The sequence below is a fragment of the Dermacentor silvarum genome, chromosome 7 (assembly GCF_013339745.2).
Source record: "Dermacentor silvarum isolate Dsil-2018 chromosome 7, BIME_Dsil_1.4, whole genome shotgun sequence".
NCBI classification, from domain to species: Eukaryota; Metazoa; Arthropoda; class Arachnida; order Ixodida; family Ixodidae; genus Dermacentor; species Dermacentor silvarum.
In genome coordinates this window covers 134,440,026-134,461,973 of record NC_051160.1, presented here as the reverse complement: position 1 = coordinate 134,461,973, position 21,948 = coordinate 134,440,026, and the positions used below count along the sequence as shown (strand labels likewise).

At 44.3% G+C, this 21,948-nt stretch overlaps 2 protein-coding genes across 3 annotated transcripts in view; both read right to left on the bottom strand.

Annotated features, from left to right (window-relative positions):
- LOC119458459 (salivary cystatin-L2-like) overlaps window positions 1-1,540 on the bottom strand; it is a 19,080-nt gene extending 17,540 nt beyond the window's left edge. Inside the window, exon 1 of the mRNA XM_049671222.1 lies at window positions 1,442-1,540. The gene's annotated coding sequence lies outside the window, so the exon portion shown is untranslated. The remainder of the gene's footprint in view (window positions 1-1,441) is intronic.
- The window catches only part of LOC119458460 (salivary cystatin-L), a 63,375-nt gene extending 41,914 nt beyond the window's left edge, over window positions 1-21,461 (bottom strand). Inside the window, exons 1-4 of one of the 2 annotated variants that reach the window (XM_037720300.2) lie at window positions 21,281-21,461; window positions 16,409-16,630; window positions 13,774-13,878; window positions 11,974-12,193 (exon numbers count right to left, since the gene is read on the bottom strand). In XM_037720300.2, the coding sequence (XP_037576228.1) occupies window positions 12,092-12,193; window positions 13,774-13,878; window positions 16,409-16,624 (423 nt within the window). In that variant the 5' untranslated portion in view covers window positions 16,625-16,630; window positions 21,281-21,461 and the 3' untranslated portion in view covers window positions 11,974-12,091. Of the gene's footprint in view, window positions 1-11,973; window positions 12,194-13,773; window positions 13,879-16,408; window positions 16,631-21,280 lie in introns of those variants that run through there. The other variant, XM_037720301.2, reaches the window with a different exon arrangement.
- Window positions 21,462-21,948: the final 487 nt, after the last annotated feature.

Sequence of the window (21,948 nt, the reverse complement as noted above, 5' to 3'; positions counted from 1 at the left end):
TCACATAATTGAATCTTCACAACCGATTCCATGATTCGCACTAGCATTTAGTTGTATAGCACTTTTTTCATGCTGCCCTGTTAGTCGCTTGAGAAAGTGCACGTGGCTGTCCTAGCGCAATATATATATATATATATATATATATATATATATATACATATATATATATAAGAACGTTTGCCGTGCAACATTTTCTTCACAACATAGGAACAAATAATCAGGAGAATGGAAAAATCATAAATACACGGCTTGTAATATCAAGTGGACCAATGTGTCTGTTGTGTGAAAGCGCATATTAGCTTGCAAACATTACGCCGAGAAAGTTACCTCTGTTGAAGAGAAACTACACGTATTTGTGGACGGCGCCAGAATTTGAGGCGTGAGATAAGCTGGAAAGACAAGTTGCACTAGTACATAATAAAATTTTACGTTCGTATGAGAAGAAAGCTTTTGCTTGGGGCCTAGCTGAAGTTCCCTTGTCAAATACATTGTAAACAGATAAAGCCTCTCAAGAGACAACTGCTCTACCAATTGGAAGGACATTTGCAGCATTTGGGAGAGAAAGCTAAACTACAGCAACTCTATAAGGCAGAATTTGTATTTAGAACTTCCCATTTCCTACAAAAGGTACCGAAAATCATTTGGTGCAAGAAATAAAGCCGGAAGCTTACAAATCTATAACTCCCCTCCAAAAACGGAAATTACCTTTCCGTAAACAGCATGTGATAGAACTACTGTACCAGACACACTTGTTATGTTGGCGTACGGCTTACTTTAAATTGTCAAAATGCATAGGAACGTTTTGCAAGATCCCTATTCACAAATTAGTGGCGAAAATTTTATTTGATATAAATGCAATGACATCAACTTTGTTCACTCTATATTTATTAGCAGGTGCCGTTTAGAGGAGTGTGATATCTGTATTTATGCTGATTTACAGTGCTGCAAATGTTGCACTTGAGCGTTTTTTACAATTTGTATTTTTCTGTAAAAAATTATTTTAACGGCCCAAATAACAAATGTACTTCCTACACTAGAATATGTTGTATACTTTAAAATTCAACAGACGTCACCACACTTGCATCGATATATACCCAAGAAGCCAGTTTCTGATTTGTCACCTACTTAGGGAGTCGCTGTTGGAGTAAAGCCTCTGCCTAAGTATTTTATATCTTTCACACAGCCTTGCTACACGTATGCCGTTCGAGATCTGATGCCTTAACCTCCCCCCGTATCTCAGCGCAAAGTAAATTACCGTTGGGAGAGTAAAAGGGCACTGAAATTCTCTGCGAGTGCTCGTAGCATAACAGACAGATATTGTCATTGAAATTATCGATATTTGATGGGTTGGCATGGTAAAAGCCAGAGAGTCACCCCGAAGTATGAACATTTCATAAAAAGAACTCCCATGAAAAGCAGAATATACATGATTGCAACTCACCGTATGTTTCTGAATCACTGGGCACAACACGGGTTTCTAGTCGGTCGACGCTGTAGGTGCCAGCGACAGAGAAGTTTCCGCGAGGATGGTCCTCAGAACTCCCAAGCCTTTGAGTTCGCGCGGCTTATATACTACGGCATGGTGTCTGTTTTCTATTTCTTTTTGTTTATTGTTGGGAAAGGAAGAAACTAGCAAGAAAGTGGGCGCAGAACCGGATAGGCAGCGTGGCTATAGTTTAATGCGCCTCTTTACAAGTTTCATTTATTTTTTCTTGCTTTTTGCACTTTCTTCGCTTGGAACGACCAAGTATCACGGCCATCCCCGTGCTTGCCTGACATCGTAAATGGGAAAGGTTTGAGGGGAGTGGTCGCACAAACATGTGTGCGGCGCTGACTCGTTCCTACGAGGTTTTGCCATGTCTGTTTAAAATCGCCCAATGGAACTTGTTTTCTTTCGTCACACCATGGCGTAACAATTCATGCGGTATTCTTCATTCCACTCGCTCTATAAGGCATAGAAGAATAAATATGAATGTACCACTTGGAGCAAAGCCAATGTCGAAACTGTGTTATAGAGCTGAATATCGCGTTAGTCACTGGTCAAAATTCTGATGTGATCCAGTGTTTATTGCTCGTATTTTATTTGGAATAAAGGCATGTAACTCGCACGTTTTTTTTTTCAGGTATCTTGTGGATACTTCTTTTCAGAGAAAACGTAGGTGCCGGCGAATAAAACAAACTGTTTTGATTATGTTTTAAAGCAATGTTTTTATCTTCACTTCTCTTTATATCCTTGACGACCACTTATATGGGTATTACATAATTGGCATATGTATATATACCCTGCACAAACCTCTCTAAAATGTTCTTCGAATAAATATTCATACACGTAATTCGTTTGCTTCATATTCGTGCTGTATATGGGCTAACGGCAACGTATGGCGCAGAATTGGAGTGCTCAATTTGGCGTGTCAAAGACCACCAGGGTTGCTTTAAAGATGCCCTGCTGGTAAAAATTAATCCGGAGTCCCCCACTACACGTGCCTCATAATCGAAGCGCGGTTTTGGCACGTAAAACATCAGAATTCAATTCATTTGACTGCGCGACCACTGGCAGGGAAGAAGAATGCCTTATGACTGAGGTAAAAATATGGTATAGCGTAAAACGAGATAAAACAGCGAAGGCGATATAATGCTTAGAACATAAAAGCTCGTTCTGTTCTACACAATGCCCAGAAAGGTTTGGAAGCTTCTGATATTTCGCATCGTGTGTTACACAACAGCATCGTTCGCCCCGCGCCTACCTTAAACAAGCCGCAGCCTTGAAGCACCTGGTGATGCGGCATAAAAGAAAGCACTGGTGCAAATATAAAACTGTTTGGAAGGTAATGTGATTTGATGGCACCGTATTGATCGGTGACTTCAAAATTCTTCTTTGTTTCGGCGAAATCAGGGGATCACCTAAACTGCTCTCTCGTGACGCATACCTGTGCTCTTAGCTTATTATCCGAGACGTAAAAACGTACACGTAGCACCATTAACTTTAAAACTTATTTGCATGAGTTTGGACATTACAGTTACACAAAAACGTAGCTCCTCAGTCGCAGAACGCGAGCCATGGCGCACGTGGCACCTGTATAGTGACTAAACCTGCCGCTCACATGCTTCCAATATAATTTTGCTATGTTGGCTAGTTATCATCGCTGGCAACATTTTACAGCGAAGCTTTATATGGCGAGGTTTCCGTGGATTTTTATTGTTTAACCAAAAAGGGGGCCGATCCTCGTGACGTTGCAGAAAGGGCCTAAACGCAATGGGACATACCCCTGTGGACTCCGCGTGGTGGGCTACGCGACCTGTAACGCGCCCTCGAACTACCCTTGTGACACATGGGACCGAAAGCGGTGCCATGTACAATTCTAAGAACACAGATATTTATTCACACGTTAATGAAAAATGCGGAGGGTAAGGAAAATTAAAAAGGCATGAAGGGAGTAAGGAGTGGTTGAAAGTACATGAAATGGGTAGAAGATCCGCAGACACAGCACAGAACAGTCCGATCAGAATCCAACACTGGCTGACGTCACTGACCAATGGTGAAAGTCTAGTCAACAGCAGTGGCGTCAACTACCGGTGAGCGACGTGATTGTGGTAGATCTCTCTCGATGCAGCCATTACATCACTCACCACCAGCTTCTTGAAGAGCTTGAGGTAAGAGCGGCAACGCATCCGTCAAATGATGGCGTCGTTCTTCGGGTGCCACGAACCCACAGCACCGACGATGACGGCGTCAACGGTCACCCACTGGTACTGCTCTGCAAGGTGGAGGTGAACGGGCTCGTATTTGGTGATTTTGGCAGTGCGGGCTGTGGAGAAGGCGCCTGGTTGGTTGTCAAAGGGACAAGAGACGTCCAGGGCGAGCGCCTCCTCGCCGCGTGCCACGACGAGATCGGGACGAAGGTTGGTGTTGCCGACCGGTCGATTCTCGTGGATGAAGATGAACCGGTTACGGCACGGAATTTGTAGACGAGCCATGATTTTGTTGTGGCGGGCCGTGTACATGGGGCTCTTGGACATCCAGTGGAAGAGTACGAGGGGTAGTCTCTCCCTCACGTATCCACAGACCCTGCACCGCTGATCACGGCCGGTCATCCACGGGCAGGCTCCGTTTAAGAGTAGAAGGTTTAGCCTGGCCTTGTGGATGAATCGCGAGTCCGCAAACAGGGTAAAGGACCCGGTGTGCATGAAGTAGGAACTGGCGGGGTCGGCAGCCACGCACTGCAGCACTTTGCCGTGTTTGGGCTTACTGTGTTGAACCGTGTCCCTGGCAGCCGATTGTATGGCTCGAGGCGTTCGGATAACCTTCCTGTGGTGGGATGAGGTGAGTCTGTTGTCAACGCGGGTTGTCCGGACGCCATTAAGGTCTAGTTGCCACAGGACATCCAAGCGGTGGGACGCCTTGCGTGCTTCCTTCCAGGTGGAACGTAGTTGCGCTGCCGGCGAGCGAAAGTCGCCCTCCGTGGACCCGCTGAGGTAGTCCTCGACGTATCCCTGTTCCGCTGGCCGGCGAAGAGGCTTGGATACTACCTCCAACAGGCCATGCGACGCCATATCGTGAAGTTCGAAGTCCCAGGACGTCAGCAGCTTGAAGGCATTGTCTATGCGGCAGAGATCGCTGAGTTCGGCAGCGAGTGGCCTGGCTGCTGCTTCCGAGTGTGGGCTCCCGTATAGGTACTTATTCGACACGTTGGGTGGTAGGTAGAGCGTCCTCTTTAGCAGGGGTCGCAGTGCATCAAGCAGAATCTGCCAGTCGTCCTTTCCCAGGGAATCGCATTCATCATGAAGTTCAGCCTGGGAAGACGAAGGTCCGTACAATGTCCAACCTCTCCCACGGGGCCAGCATAGATATTAGTAGCGCTGTACGCCTCTGAATGACCTGCTCGATGATGTTGACGTGATCGTTAGGAATCCGGAAGACCACCGGGCTACGCAGGAACTTTTGGGCGTGGAAATCAGCCATGGCAGGGATGGCAGAACCCACGACAGAGAAGCTCGATGGTCTGGTCCCCACAGGATGTACTCCGCTCAGGTGGAGGGAGCGGCACTTGGCTGGGTTGAGAGCAAGAGCAAGGTCCGACGCCAGAGGTTCAATGCGGTCAATTCGGACCTGCAATGCCTCGGGACTGGCCGCCAAAGGTGTCAAATCGTCGGCATACGCCAGGTTGTTGTGGGAACGATCACCACCCTGGATGTCCCGGATGATAGGGTCGACGACAAGGTTAAACATGAGCCCGCTAAGAGGACAGCAAGAATGGGAATGGGCACGGTGATGCCGTCGGCAGTGACGATTCTCGTACGGTTGTCAGTGTACAAGTCAGGGATGAGGTCGACGAATCGATCGCCTGCGCTGGCCCCCCGAAGAAGGGGTTTAAAACCACCGCACAAGAAAAAGGCTGCCAGTATAATGAACACCGTAGGGGCAATGGCATTAGGATGGTCACTGAGCAGCGACGATATAGCTATCCGATCTTCTACCCTTCCATGGCAAGTATACTTGGCACGTGTCGTTCGCAAAATCAACGTTATATTATTTAATTACCACAAGTTTAGACTGGTCGTAATACTCGGTCATTTCGTGAAATCGTTCATTCTATAGAATAGTTTGGTTGTTCATTAAGCTCTATCATTTGGTGCACGCCGGACAGCGTTGACGTCATAGACATGAGCGGCTGGTTGCATACATCCACGGCTTTCAGCTTCTTATAAGTCTTCGGTGCACCCTCCTAGTAAATGATGCCAATAAAACACGTGTACTGTAACTCCAAACAAAGCTGCTTCATGATTAGCACGTTTCCTAATTATTAGAAAAAACACATTCCATTTTAGTCATTTATTGGATAGTGTACTCCTATAAACCGTGGCTCTACAAGTGTCATGTGGAAGCCCTTGAAGGCGGCTTAATCCGCCTCCTGCAATTGCAAACCTTTGAGTATTGTGAGAGTATCGCCTACAGCTTGTCCATTGCTACTGACTTGCGGACTCAATTGGTCAATTCTCTGTAGAATATGAACATGCCATCAATAGCGTTATGCATCTGTACACATGATGTTCTATTCTACTTTCCACTGCAGCCACCGCAATAATATGACGAATATATTCAACCTGCGCGTATACACAACTAAGTCGCATGCTGACAGAACCCAAATAGTCCTTCATTATGGCGGTATCTTGTTGCCTAGCTCTTCCTTTGCGGCGGGAAAACCTAACAATCTGTAATCAGCACTAATACATCGCTTTAACATTAATAGGGATGCAAGCAAGTAAAAGGTGTATGCGGAAATCAAAGCGCCTTCACGCTAGGGATTGTTTATTCGCACAGCACGTGCACGCATATATGCCTTATGTGCATGCACTACGCGCGCGCATTGGATCCAATAAAAGGGCCGCGATAAAAAGCGGAATGTCACTTCATGGCAAACTTCGAGCACGATTCGCTAATGAAAAGAGTAGGATATGCATAACTATACATACATACGGTTATCATTGTGTCTAAAGGAATAAAAGCTGGGTAGTGCACTCCCAATCATAAGAATGGTATATATGATTCATTATTTGTTGGCTTCATATAGTTGGGGTTAACCAAAATCATTCACCTTCTTCCGTCCGTGCCTTCTTCACGTTCATTGCATGGCGAAAGTCTTGACGGAGACAAGTTTGATGTCTTGAGGTAGCATAAGACAGTAGGTTCTGCAGAATCTGGCATCCAGATTTAAACTACCCCCACTGATTTCTGAAACTACCAACCACTGCAGCATCAACAAAATGTTGTAGTAAAATTGAGGTATCAGCCGTTGCAGCGGCTAAGTTGGTTTCACATATTTTTAAAATGTACAGACTACGCTGATGTGTGCACTGATAGTTCCACTAAGAAAGTTTAACAGGGACATTTATTATTGCAGAGTTGCACGAAGAATATGAGTGTTAAATAGGCTATACTTCTTTTTCAACCATGTTGGAGCTAGCAGTCATTTTACCAGACATGGCTTCATCAAAATGTCAAAGACACCAAGACATTGAGATGTCATCGTTGATTTCTTGGCGGCTGTGACATGCATCGAAAATGAGAGTCCAGGACAAATAGGCGCGCTTCCAACCTACGCTCTACTAAAATAACTTGCTCCGGATACAGCGTTACAACCCCATGTGGTATTATAGAGGGTTCCGTGTCATTGCGGATTTAAAGGAAGTTAAATGGAGATGCGCTATAGAAAGTGGCTGAGGAAAATTCGGTAACTCACCTCATTTCCATGTCCCAGTCCGACGCAAGCCTCACCTTACAAAGCATCAAACGAGAACTGTGTGTGTAGAACCGGTTCACAGGAGTCACAAAAGAATCGATCATATATTAAGTTGATCCGCATCTTGAGTACCAGCTGGGCCTTTACCTTCCAGGAGGCCAACGACACCATCTTATATTTTCTCCGCTTCGGAACTGCTTACACAACACACTTCTTATTTCGAATTAAGCATGTGTCTTCCCCAGCATGTTAGTGCTAACACGCTAAAGAGTATGCATACAACCCAACTATGTTTCCAAGCGCAACACACATGGACAGTGCCTTGAAGAAGACGGCGTTCGACTCGCATCGGTCTTTTTCACTTGACAAGGCGCTAGGCCCATGTGCATCAAAAGTTCATCACAAAGTTGTGAAAATATTTGAACGCTTCGTTGAAGATGCCACAATTTGTGACAATTTTTCATTCTAATATGTCGTAACGAATTGCCTCATTTGTGCATTTAAAACCAATTTACGCTAGACAACAACGGACTTCGTTTCAAATGAGACTTTCTCGAAATACACTTTCGCTCGTAGTGTGTCACATGTGTTTATTTTTATTTTTTATGGAGGCATCACCTAATGAAAGCTTTTACACTTATTTTATTTTGTGTGCTGTATTACTCATCCAGCTTGAAAGGTAAGTGTAAATGCTTACATTACCTAATGCAAGCATTCAGACCCATTTTATTTTGTAGTAGATATCATCAATGAAACGTAAAAGAGTAGCCGCCGCCAGCAAATGGCTACGACAAATTATCGGTTCACTTTTATCTCAATAAAAGAAAAAGAAAGGGCTTATTGGCCAGCTGCCTACTCCTACAGTTCACGTACTACTTGGCACCTTAGGTCAAAAGGGTATGCCACATCCGCCGCCATGGCCTTGAGCACCGCAAGCTGGCACTCTCTAAGACAGATCTTCTCCACGTACAAGAAATAAAGTATAAAAGTAACAGTCGCTACCGTACCTAAATACGCATAACATCGTAGACGCGGTTAGTTGGATGTGTGTTCGGCTACTGCCGACGGCAAGTAGTTTTTTCCCCCACTTTCATTTCACGTTGTGCCATCATTTCATTTTACTTTACAGGAACAAGTAATTCCTCTTGTGATTCACTTGGCTTTATTATGTGTGAGCTGTGCATATAACGAGCTGGCGACGACTTCATTAAACGTTTTCATATTATCGTGTCCAAGCGATTCACCCAAGTGCAACAACACACCGCACGCTTTGTTTATGCCCCGTGGTAAGACAGGCATTCCAGGACGCGCGCAACTAGGGTGAGAACTCAGGGGTAAAGAAAAAAAATGCAGGGCAGAATATAGTTGCAATATCATTGAAGGCCAAGTCGTCCGAGTTCGAGCAGTGATAATTTACCACATCAAAAGCAAGAACGCTGATGCAGCCCGTGGTCATGAAAGAAATGGTGGCAGTAAACCCACTGCGTTTACCTAGTGAACAATCAAGAATAACTGTGAACCAAATTAACCGATCGGAAAGCCTGCGCGGTTAGAATCAGGCGCGCTGCGTCTTGATGTGGCAGCCGGAAAACATAGCGCCCCAAACACGCTAGGAAGTAAAACTGAGCTGGTCTGTCCTAACCTGTCCGCAGTTTCTTTTTCGTCGCAGACAGGTACGTAAACAAGAGTAACACGAGTGTGAATTCTTTAGCAACGACACGTGTCGCCCATTATGGAAAATACCTGTTCCTAATGCCTCCGACCTTCTTTCATGCTTGGCTCCGGCTATACGTAGAAAGAATTCTCCGTGGCTCCGGCTAGCGTTGTCAAAAGTGCCTTCTAGCGTTTGCCAGGTGTAAACCTCGATGTACGCGTCATCAGCGTATACGACTCGCAGCTTACCCTTTAGTGACAGCCTGCATAGAACGTCGAGATACATGCTATTACGCTATGGTGCTCAGAGCCTTGACAGGCGGGTGGGGCAGAATAACATACGTGAATGGGCGCCTGGCGCATGCCCAGTGGCAACGAAATTTGCCATTCGAACTTTCCTGGCTCGTAGCAACGTGTCTCTAATTGGTTGATTTCTACAGCTATAGATGCACAGAAATTAGAGAAAAAAAGGGGGACATCCTCAGCTAATGGTGCTTACTGGTCTCTGACTTCATTCCGTGATAATCATATGCAAGAAAGCGCTTTTGGAAAGCAAGAAAGCTTTCTACTTGTATATACTAGGTTGCTAACAGTCTACATGTTCGAAGTTATTAATAGTTCATAGATATCTAAAAGAAAACTTAAAATTTGATGGCAATTTCTTTGTACAAGGACGCTGGCGTATCAGTGTTAATTTTTCCATTTTCTTCTCGAGTTAAGCGGAACAGGCCCGCAGGTAAGAGCGTAAGCTTATTTTCAAGGAAACCGCCTGCTGCTAGTCACGATATGGTTCAGCGCGTGCCTTAGAGATGCAAGATACATGACCAGTTTGTACTTTTTATTGAGATTTTACTGTTCTCTTCATTTTGCCTTTTAACTCGGCAACGAACAGTTAGTTCGATCTGGAGCATACCGAAATAGTAAAGTTCGCCCACACAACGCAAGTTCCCCCAAGAGAACGAATCCGAGAAATGGGGTGCAGGAGTTGAAGGCTTGAATATAATCTGTAATACCAAATTATTTAATTTAGAAAGAAATAATTTTTGTAAATAATGTTGCCAGTAATGGCTCTTTTTTATTTTTCCGTAACAACTGTTTTCACCCCGGCGTAAATAAAGCAAGGGCATATTACTTGGATATGGCTTAATAATAATAATGCAATTAGCAATATTACGGTAGTTTACGGACTTCACGTAGGTTGTTGGTCCGACCATTCATCTGGCAGTTTTCGCGCCAACTTGGGTCACTGAGTAATTCGTAGTCTGGTAGTTAGAGTATCGCGCTGCTGTGATGTGGTAACGGGGTTCTAAACCAATCGTAGGGGGAACTTGGGTCCCGGGTACCTGACGTAGCATAAGTGCCGCTCATGTGTTTACTCGCTTCGTACCGGCCTTTGTTGCTGGAAGTGGGCCCATGATCCACGTTCTAATGGGTAGCGCATCGGGCTGCCGGGTTGGTGGAACACGGCTCAAAACCAACCTTCGGAACAACTTGGTTCACTGGTTTTGTGGTACTAGCTTTGAGCCACTATTCAATGAACATTTTAATGCAAATTTGGGCCATTAGGAATGTGTCGCTATTCAGTGAAGAACGTTGAGGCCAATTTCGGTTCACTGGGTAAGTGCACATGGGTATGCGCCACTCGTTAATGAAGCTCTTTCACACCAATTTGGGTTACTGGGGATATATGCCACTGGATATCTGGTGCTGCTCAATGGCCACATTTGACGCTAACTTGAATAAGTCTGTGCCACATAGCATGTACCACTCTTGATAGAGAAAAGAATAATAATTTAAATTTGATGCGGTGATGGGCGGCATCCAAACCGCGTGATACATAATCTGACAATCCTGAGTGAATGTTATCATCACAAATGAGCCACGCGGATTTCGCGGCCATGCCACTAGTTGACACAGCACGTCCAGAGGGAAACGCTGGAGAGGAACCTGGCTGCACACACGCCGCATACATTATGCATACATTATACGATGTGTCGCTGCATGGTTTCACTGTTAATCGCATGAACGTAGACATTCAGTGTAAGGTGAGTTCTGTCGGGATTTTTTCAATTAAGCGCGCGATTGTTTCTGGAAATCAATGTTTGGCGGTGACTGCATTTTATAACCAAATCACTAACATAACTGGCAGCCCGAACCTTCAAGCACAAGATAATAGTGAGTCGAAATGGTGCCTTGAATGACGGATGCAACCTAAAATCACGAAATACAACAGCTGGCGTGAATCGGGTTGGCGTAATAGCTCCAACGCGTGGAAGTTTTTTTTTGTGGGGTAATGGCGCAGCCCTGCCATCTGCCAGCACGTAAAGGTGCCTTTCTCCCCATTTCTGCGCATCTTTCGTGAAATATAGCGCCGATAGGATATCATAAAGCTTAAGCCTTCATTTCTTGTTCATGTATACCCACATCACTGAAAGCTGGCTTTCTATACGATGTTTGAATGTTATGGAATTGATTAAGCATGCGCAATATGTGACACAAATCACACGAATCTTAGTTCAACCTTGAAGCCATTCAGAATCCTTCCACTCGTTACATTCCGTCGAAAGAGACCCGTTGCTCCAGAGTCACGCCCTGATCTGCCGCGCCATTGGTTTCGCCGCAATCCAGATGTCTAAGCCTATTCTGCGAACGTTCTTTGATTATGCGATTCTAAAAGAAACTGTCTACGCTCCCCACGGGTACATATCGTATCGCATTGACTAAGGTTGCATTGTAGATGCACCATCTTGCGGAAGAGACGCACAGCGAGAAATATTGGAGGATGGGAAGGACTCAGTCTCTTGTTAACCACAAACGTAATAATTAACAGGTATTTAAGTCAGAGAAAGCATAGTGTAAGGAATTGTTAAGCTTATTTGAAAGGTACATATAACCGGGAAAAGCATGGCACCACCATCGCGCGCGTCTCTTATAACTTGGTATTTCGCGAAAAGTTGTAGGTTCATGGACAAGGCAAAATATGTATTGACAAGGACCCGTAGCCTCAACAATAGGGTTGGCTGAGCGGACATAGCAAAACCAGTCAAGGGCTTTGCACTGCCATCGCAGTGAAACAACCAAATTTACTAAAGTGGCACTAGCCGGCCGTTTATTCCATATATGACATTCAATACACGGAAAGAGAGGATCGTAATAGAATGAGTACTGCTACATTGTCGAGATGTCATAAGTTTGTTTCTTTACGTGGAAACAGTGTTTCCTTCGCAGGTGAAAGAGGACACCGATCGTTCATTCAGCCAAGGCACGTCGTAGATGACAGCGCTGCAAGTATCCTTGACCGTCTGGAGAAAAAAAAACATGGAAAGGAAAAAGCTGCACCAAAATACAGTACCCAAACACAATACCAAAATACAGTTCTCACACATCAAATAGAGGTTCAGGCAAGCTAGACGTTTCCAAACTAGTTTTTATGTTAGTCACGACAATTGCTAAAAGTTTAACGTGGAGTTCAATAAATATGAACCGTCCAGGGATCTTGATTAGCAGCAAAAAGTAGCTGCTGAAGGCGGGGCAAAATGATGTCCAGATTTTCCATTAAATGTGCATTGTTCTCTCTGGTTCCTAACTAAGAAAAAAAAAGCTATGTGGACGACATAATTTTTACATTACTCGATGTCGGTGTGCAGAGAATGGGAACGAGATTAGTAGAAGTATAAATAAATGAACTCTTATTGGCAAATCGTGGAATATCCAATTTTGGGTCAAACTCTGAGTAAATGTGACGTTCCTATACTCAAGTGAAGCTGAGGAACTCTTGGAATACAGTATACGATTTGATACTAGCAAGTCAGTGCAGAGATCATACGTCCAGAATCCAGTAGTGACTTGCGGCAGCTACGTGTTTTTCTTCTGGTAAGGCTATTTTCATTGTTTATTCATGACGCATACTTAAACTGTTCATATTTGCTTATAGTATTCGTAGTGGTTAGTGGTCTCAATGACATTACAATGTGAAGGAGAAATCAAGTATATGTACGTGTAAAGGAGGGAATGTGTACATTGCTCAACCCTCCTCAAAAATAAGTCTGTCGTGGATCGTCAATCTAGCTGTGCGTTATATGAGCATTGCTTCGAAAACCCAGTGTCAGATGAAAAAAAAAAATATTGTGCAGACGTTGTGCTCACACCGCCTTATTGATCGATTTGTAGGTAAAAAGATATTGCACGAAATTTGTTGTTCAAGAACGCGGAATTTTGTCTTTTCAGGTGGATGATTTGAAGAGGCAGACAGTATCTGCACAAAAAATGATAATGTTCATCTAGATAATACACTTTGTCACTTAATAATGACTCATAAGCTTTATGTCGCGCCACGTAAATCTTCAAAAATGAGGTTTGGCCTTTACTTGTAAACATCCTGTAAGATTTCCTCTGGCTGTTTTCAAGTGGCACATGGTGCTAGAGCTAGGCCTAGTCAGGTTACTCATGTCGTCAGGTTTCGGCCTCCGCACCTTGATAATCACGCACTATTGTATTCTCAAACTAACCGAAAAAATGAGAAAAGACTATAATTGCCCCGGGCGTGTGGTCTTAGAACGCACGTTGATTCTGCACGTTCGCACGCGCAAAGCTTCAACGCACATCGAACTAAAACAGCCTATTTTAGGCAAGTAATCTTGACAGTGGTCGTATATACATGATTTACACTGCGGCAATAGAATATAATGGCATCATTCCTGCAACAGCTGCGTGTCTCCTTGAATGAATAAATAAAAAAGTGCTTACCGAACATTTTACTGCGTTAGCTTTAGCAATGCAAACGCGTTAAAAAACCAGTCTGTGTTGCAGCGTGGAAAGCCGTCTACGTGACAGAGGTGTGCCGTGAGTGTGTGTTGATGAAAGATGAAAAAAGAACGCTTACCTCTCTGGATTTAGGGAGGCAAACCTCTTTGCTGTATGTATCCGTTACCCTACAGGTTGATTCGGTGGTCTTGAACTTTATTCGGTAGTTTGTACCAGCCACAACCTGCACCGCATGAGGACAGAAAAAAAATTACGGAATATTTGTCTAGAACAGAAGGGCTTTCATACTACGCAAGCACTTCGAAAACTGGTGCTCTTATCTAGAGTACCAATCAATCCAGTGGGCTCGACGCCTGGCACCAGTGTTTCATAACTCAAACATAAAATAACGCTTAATAATAAAACCAACGTCGATTTTATCAGCTTCACGTAATTTATATTATCCGTACAACTACTGTTAGAATTCAGGCGCTGCTGACGGCCGGTTATGAACTACTCGTTTTCTTCGACCACCCGATTACATGCCTTCTCGCTCAGAAGGAGGTGCCATATTTAACTTCATAATATTTATTCAATCTATGGTAATGTTACGACCAATACCACGTGTTTACAATTGCAGCATATTATAGCCAATAAACCTCATGTGTGGTAAACTAAAGGCAATTTCAAGAGGATAAGCGATTGTGCCGCAGAATTACCGACTCGACAACACGACGTCCGCAGCATCATCAAATTTGTAAACATCATAAGATGACCAAAGTCTAATAAGGTTTTTCAATTTTGTAGATGGATACTAATGTTTTCTGAATAAGGCGCCGGTTGTTGGCGAACTCTTGTGGAAGCTTTTGCGTTTCATTGGGCTTATCGGAAAGGATATAATGCTTGAACAATACTGCTGATAAAAATACGATAAAGATACATTTTTGCTTATTCAGATATTGGCACCACTGGGTTTAATTTTCCAAGACACGGTGCACCGCATGGTCGATAACCGACACGCAACCACCATTAGTGTTCTTATAAACCCCAAAGGAGGCGGTAATGGATGCGTGCTCTCACCCTATTCGGCTCATTGAACACTTTTGATTGCACTTTGCTGTCCGTTTCTACTAGCACAACGCATGCATTTTGACAACTCCGCCATATGCGAGTCAAAAACAGAAGAAATAATTCGGTATAAGGTTGCACAGAAGCGTAAGTATGTAAAACATTCACGCATCATAAAACAAGGAGTAGCTTGCACTGCATTCCTATAGCCATCACGCAATTTTTATCACGTCCATAAAAGTGAATGAAAGGAACACAGAGACAAACGAACGCCAAACCAAACAAATTCAATTTATCAAGCTTGATTGGACTTCAGCGTATCTCTTTCGCTTAGCTCTATGACCTACAGGGTCAGTTTATTTACCCTGACACATTTGCTCCTACACGTATTTTCCCCAAAGGAAATTATAAAGTTGTGGCTGTAATCCCATTGGCGGCATCCGCAGGCTGATGAATACGAAATGACAAAAACAGCTCTTGAACTATGCTTATGATGCATGGTAAAGTATCCTAGGTAGCCAAAATTAGCCCACCATGATGGTGCCTATCACAGTGCATGAGTCGTTTAGTACCACATTTTAATGTAGTTTAGAAGGAACTACACACTCTCGTTATTTATTGTAGTGATCATGTTAAGAAAAGCCACAGAGGCTGCGCTGAGAGCACTTGTGATGTTTGCTGTTTTGTCTATTTTTGACTCGGTCCCTTTTACCACGAATACCTAAGAGCTTGCCCAACATAAGAGATTGTGCCACAGCCGATAATTGGCTTTGGCGCCACAGCCGCAATTGCGCCACAGTGCTAATTGCACCTCAGCCCTAATTGTTCCTTCACTTTATTTGAAGCACCACCCGCCATGTAGGCGTAGTGTCTATAGCGTTGGTTGGCAATGCCCGAGGGCGCTGGATCAAACGCCGGCCGCGGCGGCTTTACACCGATGGGTGCAAAATACGAATACGCCCGTCAACCAAGCATTTGACGCACGCTAAGGAACCCCAGGGGGTGGAAAATGTTCCGGAATTCCCCACTGCCACCAGCCGCCTAATCAGATAATAGATTTCGCACTTAAAACCTCATAATTTCTTTTATATTTTATTTCAAGCACAAGACCAAAATATATGCTTATAATAATGAAAGCGCCACGTAATAAAATTACTATGTTATCATTTTAATGGAAATTACTTGTTACCTTTGAATCTGCAACTGCAATTCACCCTACCTGTATTTCGAAATTCTAGCAGGCTTCAAGCGACATGAGCTGCGTTGTCTGAGCAAAGCCGTCAGTGAAGTGAAGAGATTTGGCCTATTTATATTATTTACGGACACAACTGGTGACGAAGCATCACTAAGAATAACATACTTATGTACTGTCGGAATTGCTTTTATACGTTCAACTAGAACACAAATTACATTGAATGCTTTTCGCTCGTTAGTTCCCACGTTCCAAATTCGCTGTTGAAGCAATAAAAAAAAAGCTCCGTATAAATCACTTAGGTGTCTGATTAGGAGCGTCCAAGCTGGTATAACATCAGTCCCAAATTATGAAGATGATAAATCAAAATAGAGAACACGTTTTGTGCGTGGATGCAAGTTGCCGCACATAGTTCTCAAAGGACACACACGACAAAAACGTGACAATGGTACGTTTTGTACCGCAATTATATCGAAGACAATTTGTGTTGTATCCTCATAAAGGCTATACGCACCTGGCTCTCAGCCTCGAGCAGTTCGAGCACGGTGTCGAAGAACTCCCGGTCGCCGACCTGTCGCGATACGGCGAAGTGCGCCAGTTCCTCGAACAGCGCGTTGTCACCAACGCTGTGCTTAGTCCAGCCGCCAACCAGCACGGGATCAGCTACGCAGCATTCGAAGACCACAAACATGGCCACGATCCCACACGCGAAGATGGTCCAGGAAGCCATGTTCACCTGCATGGTTCATTGCGTGAAGTCAACAATGTTTTAGGCTGCACTTTTCTGTTCAGGCGGAACCGCGTCTTAAAAATGGCAGTCTCAATTCGCATACTCATTAATGAAATTCTCAGCCTTGCATGTACAGTTTTGCAGTGAGTATGCCTTTCCTATACTTGCTCTAACGCTCTTTTTTGTGTAGTAGTTATCGTCGTATTCTTTATGCATGTCCAACTATCGAAATTTTATATCGATTAACTGGGCATTCCACTCGAGGTTTACATATATGTGCATGAGGAGTTCACACCGAATTGCAGTCGTTGGCGGAGTAGTATTTTCCTCACTGTTTTAGTCATGCCTAAAGTCAAGCGGCAATGTTTACGGGTTGCATGGTCTATTCAAAGCACAATATCTCAGCAGCGTTAGAAGGCAGCCCAGTTTGGAATTCTAGCATGTAGCATGGTGTATGAAAACAAATTATTGAAGCAGAGTTTTATTCTCTGTGTCCACAAACGTCTCCAAAATTCGTCTTTCTCACGTTGCGCTGTCCTAAATTTTTCCTGTTCACTCGTCATATGGTCCCGCAGGGACCCTGCATGCACACATTCAGAATCAGTGTTCCTTGGGACCGTCTGCTTCAAGCATCGAGCGCTATTTCTCGTTGAATGTCATGTTGTTTTCTTCAACAGTCACGGTTCCAGATTTAGCGCCTGACAAGTGATAACGTTTTTTGACATTGCCTGGATGTTGCTGATTTCACTGTACATCCACCGCGGAGGGCAGCGCCACTGTGAGAAGAAAATATACTAATTGCCGGTTATTTTGAATAAACGCTTGATTATGCTTTTCGGAAAAAAATATTGTAACTCCCATGTTCTGACACCTAGTTTGAACGGCTTTCATCGGGTCCATCCTGATGCAAGGATTCGGAAGGAGGATAACCGAAATACGGCAAGTAAGCTTTCTAACGCTACTAGGCTGCTCTAGACAAGTTCGCCAACCTCCAGCTAATTGTAGCACTCAGCCTAAGGTATAAATTGCGATTATGTATTAAGGACGGGATGGCGGATACGCATCAGCTCGTACGGCCACTTTAACTCCAAATCGAGGACGACGTCTGCCACCATGTACGAATCACATGAGTTGGGAGGGGAAGCGCGCTTGAAAATTTCCCATGTCAGCTATTGCATTGAAGAAAGCGTACACCGTCGTATCCTGAAGATATAGTTTAAGCATAGCTTTTTTTTTTTCAAAGCCAAGCTTTCTTTACCTCTTCGTTAGACTTTCCGGCTGCTGCTGGCTGCGGTATTTCGGATTGCCTCGTCCCAAATACGTTCGTCACACTGAAAGTAATTGTGTAACCGTGCCGACATGGCCATACCATTGTCATCCTTGTTGGTTCCTGGTTGCACTCTTTGGCGATGGGCCAGCACCGGATATAATGCAAAGAACCAGCGCATATAGTGCGAATCTAGGGGGCTCTTGAATGCATGCGTAATACTGAAAATAATGTGGTCATTACACCATAGTCGTCGTACCATTGCCATCCCTGTTGACTTCTGGCGCTAGTCTTGCATGATTCACCGACGCCGGACATAGTTCAAACAAACACCACATGTTCTTCAATTTAAGGCCACCCAATTGGCTGATATCTGACATGGTGTAAACAGATAAAGTATATAGGGTGATTTAAGGTGATCCCTTTATACCAGGCGTAGTGCAAAAAACGACCGATATAGTGTCAATTAGGGCGTCCGATTCGCTGGTACCGAATATAATGCTAACACTGGTTATAGCATTAATTAACGCAGCCCACGGCGGGAAGTGATGAACGTGAGCTCTAACACCAACACGCAGTAGCAGTCATTCCCTCGTCGTTGTTTCCTAACTTTTAAGTCACTGTGATCATGATTTTTGAGCGCCTGTGTGCATCATTTCTCACCATTCCTCCTCGTTCATGTTTGTGTCAACGTCTTTTTACGGCGGAGCTGTTAAAACCTCGCTAAGATGATCATTCGGTCGTCCGCAGCTTCGCCGAGCTGGGGGAGAGAGAGCTGAGAGAGAGTGAAAGCAGAGTATAAAAATAGCATCGCGCAGCATAGCAGATGCGAGATGGAGAGGACGACTGAGGCAGGTGGTAGTGAGACGCGCAGAGCGGCGGCCAACGCCGACCGCTTTTCCCCGCGTTCTCGCTGAAAGCGCCCGGTGTCCGTGACTGCAGCCGATGTCTCTGGTGGTGTCTCGGCAGGTTTGGACCAGAGAACTGGACACTCGTCGCTTCTGAAAGACTGAAGCGAGAACTAGGGAAGCTGAAACCAAGCGTGCAGAAGAGAACATCCCGAGTTTAGATTGAGGGAAGCTGAGAGTTCGCGTAGGCCAAGAAATGAAGATCCAGAGGCTCGTGAACGTGGCCACTTGAATTCATCGCGATACTACGCAGAACATCGCGAAGAAATCCGGAGCGCCAGGAAACAGAGGAGATTGGAATATCCTGGGTTGAGGGTGCTCAGGAACTTTAGCAACATGCAACGACTTGGGACTAACGGTGCTTAATGGCGTCCAATCCCATACTGGATTGCTGAATTACTGTGGCTTTGCTGTTGCATTGCTAATCGTATCATTCTCAATCTGCACTGGCATGTCAAAAAATTATGCATGGCTCTGCTATCGCAAACACCAGAGACCAGCGGAGATGGGAGAAACCCAGCAAAAGTTAGACTAAGTGTGTTGTCTGCCACTACTTTATTAGGCTTTTCACAGCTCAGCGGGTCTCTGGTGTTTGCGATAGCAGAGCCACGCATAATTTTTTGCAAGTGCCCTGATTGACCAAAATCACAGGTTTTTTTTTCGTATGACTTAGCCTTCTTGCCGGTGATGTGTCTTCGGCAGTGTGCATTTACGGTCTCAATGCCTTTGTGTGGATTTACGTGGTGTTCAACCTCCCCAATAATGTCTGCGTATGTATCGGCAAAGTACAAGCTAGACAGCTTTTTCAATGACATGACGTATTTAAAAAAACAAGGTTCAATAAAATTGCTTTCGCGATCCAGTGTCTGAGTGTAAGGCAATGCTTTTCGACTAATAAATTATCGGTAATTGGAAGCGATTGTGGCTGTTGTGTACAACCTTACGCCACTATGTTGCATTCTAGGCTCCATTGCTCCCAGAGCATCATTTCCATCTTGTGCTACTGCCTACTGATATTTGCCCAAATCAGCTGTGTGAGGGTAAATATTTTTCAAACATTGTTAATGCATGCTAGTGTGACTGTTGCCAAAACGCCTGCAATATTGATAATTTTTTAAATAGTGAAGCGCCTTAAGTGCATGTAAACCGCCATTCCAGTTAAGCAGTGCATTCGAGATATTGCTTGCGTCTCTAGACCAGTCTATCAAATTATATATATATATATATATATATACCGGTTTGAAGTGGTTGTTAGTTCATTTTGCGAACTCTTCAACTAGGTAAGCGGCACTATCTCACGAAAGGCGCCATTGGTAACAGCACTGCGCAATGAGAAATTTATTTTGACACTTCTTGGTTCAATGCATGCTTACGGAGGAGGGTGGGGGGAGGGGGTTAGATGACGCTGGCTACCTCGGTTGACCATACCTACTGTCAACAGCACTGCCACACAATGCCTACATCAGCACCTTCAGTGCGTCTGTACGGACTCCTCCATTACTACACAGATACACCACTTTGTATGAGTAACCGCACGCCTTAATGTCAACGAAGTCTCCAAGCCATGACTAATAGAGTGCACGGAACGCAACAAGAACGCTCCCCACATGCTCGGCTATACACCGTTTGTGAGACTGCCAATCGTGATTTGAAAGCGCGTAGCCCCTTACCGTTTACGCATAATGGACGTTGATTTCTACTCAATAAGTTCCAAAGGTCGTCCATACAATTTTTCCTTTGTATCGCAACGTTTTTATTTCTTTAGGTCGTTGCTCTTGCCTTTTGGTGTAGCAGTATGCCAGAGTAAGCGCGTTCCACTCACTTCGTAGCAATTATACGAAGGTTTTCTGCTAATTTATTTCTGTCGTTCTTATGCACAGCCTTCCGTCAACTGTCGTTTGGAAACATATTGTTTGCTGAAAAAAAGCTAATTGTTTCCGGAGGCGCCGCAAGCGTTTGGCAATATCTGAGGCTGGTGGTGTTTGTCGTAGGTGCAATAGCTTATCCCACAATATGATTATGCAGGCACTTTGCTGCCGACAACATATATGTTAACGCCCATTATGACAACAATGGCACGGCGTTTTAAGTTGTTTGTATGTTAAATAATTTGTTGTAGGAACCGACTATGTTGGTGAATTCCTAATATAATTCAACGAATAAGGTAATTATAGAGAATAATGACAGTATGAAAAACCATATAAGCATGTTTAAAAGCTGACTTTGTTTTCATGGTTACTTTTTAATATTAGGGCGTGGATAACCTCATGCAGAGTATTATTTTTTGCTACCTTAGGCTTCTTAATCTATGTTTATGAAACTCTCCATGCAGATTGTTTCTATCCGAGGAATATGGCTACGGTAAGCGATTTAGGTAAAATAATACAGCATCGGGAGAGGCACAGGGCGGTGCTGAATGGGAGGGAAAATGTTCGAAGAGGGCTTCGCATTTGGTACATGATGAAATCAAGTACAGCTTACCTTGAAAACTTCTGAGGTATAGGAAGACACCGAGACTGTTCTAATTCAGGTTTCGCAGCAAGTGCCAGAGTCTCGAATGCTTCGCCGATAGCCGGAAGCTGAAGAGGCAGAAGTGGCGATGGAGCTCTTGTCGACAGCCCGATATTGCTTCTGAGAATGGTGTGGTTTTCGAGTGTGCTCCGAAGATATACTACGGTGTCGCATCTAATTTTCTTTTGCGAACTTGCTGAAAAGGGGGGTAAAAAAGAAGAAAATGGCCGGAGCAGGGACACGTGGTCGAATAATCAGAGCGCACAGGATTTTGAAGTACTGTGTCTTACGATAGGTGCCTTGTAGGCTGTTTGCCGGTAAAGATGAACTATCGCGGGAAAGGAAAGTGCCTTGCTAGTAATAAGATATCAGTTCAACGAGACACCAACGGCTAGGCTAGTGCCTCGAACACGAACGCTACTTGAACAGGTGCTTTTATATTAAATTGAATTGCGGTGTTAAACGGTTCTATGTGGCATATATCGGGCTTGTGAAAACAATACATGGGGAGAGAGACATAGAAGGTGGAGCGGTAATGGGGCCTGTTACAGCTAATACCGCACATTCATAGACTAGGCATTCTCTATAGATAAAACGAGAGAAATGACGCAATGTATTACGTGTTTTCTCAAGCGTAG